The 8,315-nt window shown below is 37.4% G+C and overlaps 1 protein-coding gene across 1 annotated transcript; it reads right to left on the bottom strand.

The window, feature by feature from the left end:
- Nucleotides 1-4,384: 4,384 nt before the first annotated feature.
- Nucleotides 4,385-5,400, bottom strand: LOC787423 (putative gustatory receptor clone PTE01). Its single transcript, XM_059888867.1, is given in 2 exon segments — nt 4,385-5,313; nt 5,316-5,400. Coding segments are annotated over 2 exon segments (1,014 nt in total).
- Between the last annotated feature and the right edge of the window lie 2,915 nt (nt 5,401-8,315).

Here is an 8,315-nt window from a genome sequence, read left to right as displayed (position 1 = left end):
ATTTCTTAAAAAATTAGGAATAAAACTACCATATAACCCAACAATCTCACTATTGGGCATATACCCTGAGGAAACCAAATGAAAAAGACCCATGTACCCAAGTCTTCATCTCAACACTATTTGCAATAGCTCGGACATGGAAGCAACCTAGATGTTCATCAATAGATGAATGGATAAAGAAGTTCTGGTACATATATACAATGGAATATTACTCAGCCTTAAAAAGGAATACATTTGAGTCAGTGCTAGCTAATGAGATGGATGAACCTAGAGCCTGTTATACAGAATGAAGTAAGTCAAAAAGAGAAAAACAAACATTGTATATTAACACATATATATGGAACCTAGAAATATCTAGAACCTATCTGCAGGGCAGCAACAGAGACACAGATATAGAGAACAGACATGTGGACATGGGGGGAAGGAGAAGGGTGGATGAACTGAGACAGCAGCATTAAAACATCTACACTACCATACGTAAGGGCTTCCCTTGTAGCTCAGTTGGTAAAGAATCTGCCTGTAGTGTAGGAAATGCGGGTTTGATCCCTGGGTTGGGAAGATCCCCTGGAGAAAGAAATGGCAACCCACTCCAGTATCCTTGCCTGGAAAATCTCATGGACAGAGAAGCCTGGTGGGCTGCAGTCCATGGGGTCGCAAAGAGTCAGGCATGATTGAGCAACTAACATGTAACACCATATGTAAAACTAGACAGCCAGTGGAAATTTGCTGTATCATGCATGGAGCTCAAATCTGGTGCTCTGTGACAACCTAGAGGGGTGGGACGGGATGGGAGGTGGGAGGGTGGTTCAAGAAAGAGGGGACGTACGTATACCTATGACTGATTTATGTTGCTATATGTCACAAACCAACAAAATATTGTAAAGAAATTATCCTCCTATTAAAAATAAATAAATTTAAAGAACAAACAAAAATAATGTTTTGTGGCAAGAAAAAAAAAGAAACATACTTCTGAAGAAAAAAGAATTTAAAGAAATACCCACATGGAGTTGGGTAGGAAGGTGGGAGAAGTGTTCAGGTTGGGATCTGTGCCTCTAGGATGTGACACAGAAGAGAAGGAGTGTGATATAACACAGGCTGGGGTATCCTTCCTGGGGAATGAGGGGTTTGAACCACATTTTGGGCACCTGAGCCTGGGCTCTGACATTGGGAAGCGAAATCTTCACTTCACACCTGTTAAAGTGGCTATTATCAAAAAGATAAAAGTTAACAAATGCTGGCAAATATGTGCAGAAAAAGGAATCCTCATGCACTGTTTATGGGAATGTGCAGCCCACTACCAACAACAGAGCAGAGTTCCTCAAAAATCTTAAATAGAACTATCGCGTAATACAGCGATTGTGTGTCCATACATAATATGGACATAATATCGCATAATACACCTGGGTGTGTGTCCAAAGGAGAAGACATAACTATCTCAAAGAGATAACTGCATCCCCATACTCACTGAAGAATCATTCACCAGAGCAAAAACTGGAAACAACCTAGTATCCATGAATGAATTAAGGATAAAGAAAATGTGATAGATATTCAGCACATACAATGGAATATTATTCAGCCATGAGAAAGCAGAAAACTATGCTATTCATTACAATATGGATGAATTACATTCATTACAATATGGATGAATTTAGGGGCATTATGCTAAAAGAAATAAGTCAGACAAGGAAAGACATGGAATGTATGGTTTCCCTTATCTGTGGAATCTGAATTACTGAACTCATAGAAATAGAGTTTATTTACTCCCATTTGACCAATTGTGAATGTTGTGGAAAAACATTTCATGAATGTTGTAGTACATCTAGATTAGTATTCTGGTGTGTACTTTCATTTATAATATTTTTAGATTTAAATTTCCTTTAATCATTTGATGTGAGGATTTAATATTATTTAATAAGAAAATAAGAGGTTGTAAATTTAACAGAACATAAAGTAGAAATTAAACTACACAAACACATACACATATACACTCAAAGTAGGATTACTTGGATTTTTCCCAAGATTCGTTGACTATCACTTTGTTGTTGCTCAGTTGTTAAGTGGTGTCCGACTCTTTGTGACCCCATGAACTACAGTAAACCAGGCTTCCCTGTTCTTCACTATCTGCTGGAGGTCACTCAAACTCATGTCATCTGCATAAGTGGATATACTGATATACTATTTTAGTAATTTTTAATGAGTGCTATTTCTTCCCAAAATCTAATAGGAATCTATCCTATGTCAAGTGTATCTTTTCTTTAATATCAAAGTTACTCATCAGTGGAGCTTGTGGTGATCTTAAGTGGTAAAATGCAAAGTAAATTAAACTAGTTTTGCATAATATTATTTTCAGATGGCCAATATTACCACTACAAAACAATGTGTGACGTATCTATGAAGTGATGGATAGTCATCTTGTAGAACTCAACAGGAACACTAAGACTCGAGTTATTGGACAGAAAGCCATGGTATTCAAATGAAGCTCTAACCAGGCTGTTTCTAGTATTAATAAAAGGAACAAACTCCCCTTTGTTGACAACTGGGCTGTTTGCACTCCTAAGTAATGTGAAAGAAGATAAACTTATTGTGAAGACTGGGGTGACTGAATGTACCTTGGATATCATTGGAGTCACACAGCAATTGAAATATGACATCGCCAACCTATTTTCCAAGTGCATACCCCAGACTAAGACATATTTTTGACAACCTTTCTTCCCTGTGCACATTTTGCATCTTCAATTTCAGATGCCTCAAAATACACTTTTTCAAAACAATCAATACTGATTTTAAAAAAATGTTTTGCTGTGTCACCTTTTAGTCACATCTTAGTTGTGGCACTTGGGTTATCTAGTTCTGGCACATGGGCTTACTTGCCCTGTGGCACGTGGGATCTCAGATCCCTGACCAGGGGTTGAACCTGTGTCTCCTGCATTGGAAGGCGGGTTCCCAACCACAGGACCACCTGGGAAGACCCCAAAATATACTTTTGTACTCATGCTACAATATCAGTTGGGGTTCAGTCAAGAAAAGAGAAACCAATTAGTCATTTTAATAAAGAGAATTTAATACAGAGAGTCAGCTAAAGAGATATTGAAAGACTGAAAATTTAAAAAATGTAAAGTAATAACATAGCCATCATAAGTGAAGGAAGACTTGATTTGAGGGGCATGAAGGGAACACTTTAGCTCTTAGGGCAAAGAGAATTTTACTGACCACTGTTGAATATATGTAAGATGGAAGAAGATGAAAAATAGTGATTTCAAGAGCCCCACCCCAAAGCAAAGCCTAGTATGATGTAGAGAAGCTAAGTGAAGAAAATGATCAGAAATAACATGGTAAACACATTGCCTATTACTACATCAGGGTCTTCATAGCTTCCCCTCTGAGCTCTGTTCTCTTCTGGATGTTCAGCATTTGTTCATGAGCAGTTAGGACCCAAGGTATACAGGTCACCTTTGAATGAAAGATCTGATTTGAGTTGGTAGTTTTCAACCTTGGCCATATACCAGAAACACTTGAGTGCTTTTAAAATTCCTTATGCTCAGACCACACCCAAGTCTAATTAAATCAGAATATTTGATTGTGGTTAGACCCAGTGAACAGTATTTTGAAGTCCCCAGATGATTTCAATAAAACCCAAGGCTGAGAAGCAGTGACACGAATATTCACACATAACCTATGTAAACAAATTTGAAAAATAGAATTTACTGCAGAAAATACACAAGAGCTGTGAAAAACTTATAAATTTTCAATATATTAAAAGGGAATTATTCATCTTTTGAGGATGCTTGGGCCACAAAAGATAATCTGTATAATCTCTGTAGAGGCAGTAAGATTCAGTCAAAGCAGCAATGGACTCACAGAGAGAATAGACTTATGGACACAGTAGGGGAAGGAGAGGGTGGGTTGAATTGAGAGAGTAGCATGGAAATATATACATGACCATAGGGAAAACAGATACCAAGTGGGAATATGCTATGTGACACAGGGAGCTCAGCCCAGTTCTCTGTGACAACCTAGAGAGGTGGGATGGGGTAGGAGATGGGAGTGGGTTTCAGGGGGAGGGGACATATGCATACCTATGGCTGATTCATGTTGATGTATGGCAGAGGCCAACACAATATTGTAAAGCAATCACCTCCCAATTTAAAAAAAAGAAAAAAAATATTCAGCCAAGGAATGATTTTGATGCACAAGAATCCTAGAAATCTCACCCATCACATTAAAGACATAAAAGAAAAGTAATATTTAACTATGAGGTTAAGCAAAAGGAGAAGTAAAGCCATGAGAGCTACAAAAACTGATGTATGAGAGAGGTGGAATTTTCAGGTCTAGATTTAATCTTGCTACATTTTGCAACCTACCCTCCAAATGGATAACACAGGTACTAAGTGTAGAACATTTTGCTGAGAAACCTCTGCATGGCCCTTTTGATGTCCTTGTTCCTCAGACTGTAGATGAAGGGGTTCAGCATGGGAGTGAGCACAGTGTACATCACTGAGGCCACTGCAAACTTCCTAGAAGATTGTGAGATGGCTGAACTGAGATACACATCAATGCTTGTTATGTAAAATAAACAAACAACTGCCAGGTGAGAACCACAGGTGGAGAAGGCTTTATTCGTGCCACCTGATGAGGGGACTCTCAGAACAGAGGAGAGAATTTTACAGTAAGAGAAAAAGATCCCTGAGATAGGAAGAAAACCGAAGATGGCACCAGCAGTATACATGACTATGTTATTGGTGAAAGTGTCACAACAGGCAAGCTTGAGGAGTTGAGAAGGGTGACAGAAGAAATTAGAGATTTCTACATCTTTGAAGCAGGTGAGTTGAAGCACAATCCAATTGTGCAGCTGTGACTCCAAAAGACTAACAAAAAAAGACACCAAAACTAAGAGACAGCAGAGGCATGGGTTCATGGTGGCCATGTAGTACAGTGGATGACAGATGGCCACAAACCGGTCATAAGCCATTGCAGTGAGAAGAGTACTATCCATACATCCAAAAAGGAGAAAAATAGACATCTGTGTCAGGCAGCCTTCATAGGAGATGACTCTGCTGTGAGTTTGGATATTCACAATCATCTTGGGGACTGTGGTGGAGACCAAACCAATGTCAGCCAAGGACAGGTTGGAGAGAAAGAAGTACATGGGGGTGTGGAGGTGGGGGTCAGAGGTGACAGCCAGGATGATGAACAGGTTTCCTAAAATGGTGACCAGGTACATAGACAGGAAGAGGATAAAGAGCAAAGGCTGTAGTTCTGGATCATCTGAGAGGCCCAGGAGGAAGAATTCTGAGACACTGGTTAGATTTCCAGTTCTGTGTAGATTAGACACCTTTGGAAAAAATAAAAGAGGGCTGAAAAAATAGGAATTAAGTAACGGGCCTTGCACACTGTATCCATATTTTGGATTCAAGCAATTCATTTCTAAGATCATACACCCCAGTTCCTTCAGCAATATTTCTCATTATATAACTGTCATTATTATGACAGTTTCTATCTGCTTAGAACCGTTTCCTCATTGATTTCTGTGTTATTCACCTCTGTCTACAAAGTCTTATTTTATAAGACTTCACTGAAAGATGAAAGGGAACAAGCACATTAGAGGTAATACAGCCATATCCATGATCTTAGTTAAATACAGCTTACTTTTTTAGACATAATACAGAATGAGAAACTTCCCCCTTTAAGGAAAAATATAATTTCAATTTAAATAGACTTAGATATAGTTATATTTTATTCAAATGCAATTCTAGATATTTCTTTTATTTAGAATATTTACAGATCTCTATGAAACACAGGACTATGTCATCTAGATTCTAAATTAAAGCTGAAGTTCATAATCAGAAAATATTTTATATGCTATTCAAAGTTTTATCATTATTTGGTTTCTCTGCCTTCCCTCTTTCATGAAATGAGTGATTACTCAAATCTCAGGGTTATGTTTTAAAAGCCACTTAATATATACTTCATATCTTTGACTATGATGGACTTCAAATTTCAATCAGTATGGTTTATTTTTTTTATGTTGAGTCATTTATTGTAAGATAATTAATTAAGTGCACATAATACAGCATTCGTGACTATGAAGATGTTATCAGTGTACCAAGGATTGTCAATGATTAAATGGTAACAAAATTTAAGAAACCTACTTGAACTTTTTTATTTTATTTTTTAATTAATTTTATTTTATTTTTAAACTTTACATAATTGTATTAGTTTTGCCAAATATCAAAATGAATCCACCACAGAGCAGAAAAAGAAATAAAAGGAATCCAAATTGGAAAAGAAGAAGTAAAACTCTCACTATTTGCAGATGACATGATCCTCTACATAGAAAACCCTAAAGACTCCACCAGAAAATTACTAGAACTAATCAATGATTATAGTAAAGTTGCAGGATATAAAATCAACACACAGAAATCCCTTGCATTCCTATACACTAATATTGAACTTTTTTATTTTATACAGGCTTATTTGTTTCAGTCCAATACCATCTCAGTAAAATGTCTGATGTGTGAGACCACTTTACTCTTTTTGGACCCTATTCTGTACTGGCAGATTAACTATGTCATTGTTTTTCTTTTTTCAGTTTACTGAAGTTGACTGACAAAATTGCATATATTTGGGTTGTGCAATGGGAAATTTCTTAAAAGATGTCCAAAATGATGATTTAATATATGTACACATTGTGAATGGTTACCAGAGTCAGGTTAATTAACATATCTGTCACCTCACATCTTTTTTATTTGTGTGTGTGTGTTTATAGTAATAGTTAAGGAAATCTCTATTAGCATATTTCAAGAATATAATACAAAATTATTAGCTATAGTCACCAGGCGGTGTACTAGCTCCCCAGAATGTATTCATTTTATAACTGAAAGTTTGTACCCTTTGACCAAAATCTCCCTACTCTCTCCACCAGCATCTCCTCACAACTACAGTTCTAATCTATGGCCCTAAGAGTTTGATTTTCTTAACTTCCACACATAAGTGAGATCATATGATATTGACTGTCTATGTCTGTTGTACGTATTTTAATAAGCATAATATTCTCCAGGTCCACCCATGTTGTCACAAATGGCAGAATTTCCTTCTTTTCCTGGCTGAATAATATTTCATTGGTTACATATACACACATATATACATACTACATTTTCTTTATTCATCTTTCAACAGACACTTTAAGTGTTTTCATGGTTTCACTATTTCAAATAATATCATAATGACATGTAAAAGCAGATTATCTCTTCTTTGGCATATATCCTGAAGTGGGATTGCTGTATCCTATGGTAGTTCTATTTCAATTAGTAAGTTTTTGTTGTTAAGGAACCTCCCTTCTCTTTCCTGTAATGACTGTACCAATATTCATTCTCACCAACCACACACAACAGTTCCCTTATCTCCACATCCTCCAAGGAACATGTCTTTTTTTTCTTTATAATAAACATCTCAACATTTGATTGGTATTTGATTGGGTTTTTGACGTGAGTTTCCTGGTATTAGCCATGTTGAGCCCATTTTCATGTACCAGGTGGTCTTCCTTTCCTGGTCTAAACCCTCCTATCTATGGTTGACAAATTTGGCACCTGGGAAAGTTCCCACAACCTGCCTTATGTCTACTAACAGATTTTCATGTGAGTCCTTCCTGACCAAGAGATTGCAATTCCCTTGATTCTGCTGCCTCAAAGTAATTCAGGTTCATTATTTTGGCATGCCATACTATGATTTAATTGCTGCTGCTGCTAAGTTGCTTCAGTCGTGTCCGACTCTGTGTGACCCCATAGACGGCAGCCCACCAGGCTCCCCCATCCCTGGGATTCTCCAGGCAAGAATACTGGAGTGGGTTGCCATTTCCTCCTCCAGTGCATAAAAGTGAAAAGTGAAAATGAAGAGGCTCAGTCATGTCTGACTCTTATGACCCCTTGGACTGTAGCCCACCAGGCTCTTCCGTCCATGGGATTTTCCAGGCAAGAATACCAGAGTGGGTTGCCATTGCCTTCTCCCATGATTTAATTGAGAAACATTCAAAATAAATAATATAAACACATCTGGGAAGATTCCTTATCTGTCAGTTAGACAATAATTGAACCTATCTAAGAGGACTGTAGATGGGGGAAACAGTGGAAACAGTGTCAGATTTTATTTTGGGGGGCTCCAAAATCACTGCAGATTGCAGCCATGAAATTAAAAGACACTTACTCTTTGGAAGGAAAGTTATGACCAACCTAAATAGCATATTCAAAAGCAGAGACATTACTTTGTCAACAAAGGTCCATCTAGTTAAGGCTATGGTTTTTCCAGTAGTCATGTATGGA

Source organism: Bos taurus, chromosome 7 (genome assembly GCF_002263795.3).
Source record: "Bos taurus isolate L1 Dominette 01449 registration number 42190680 breed Hereford chromosome 7, ARS-UCD2.0, whole genome shotgun sequence".
In the NCBI taxonomy this organism is placed as follows: domain Eukaryota; kingdom Metazoa; phylum Chordata; class Mammalia; order Artiodactyla; family Bovidae; genus Bos; species Bos taurus.
The sequence above is the reverse complement of the archived record's forward strand: the minus strand, read 5'-3'. Positions and strand labels throughout refer to the sequence as shown.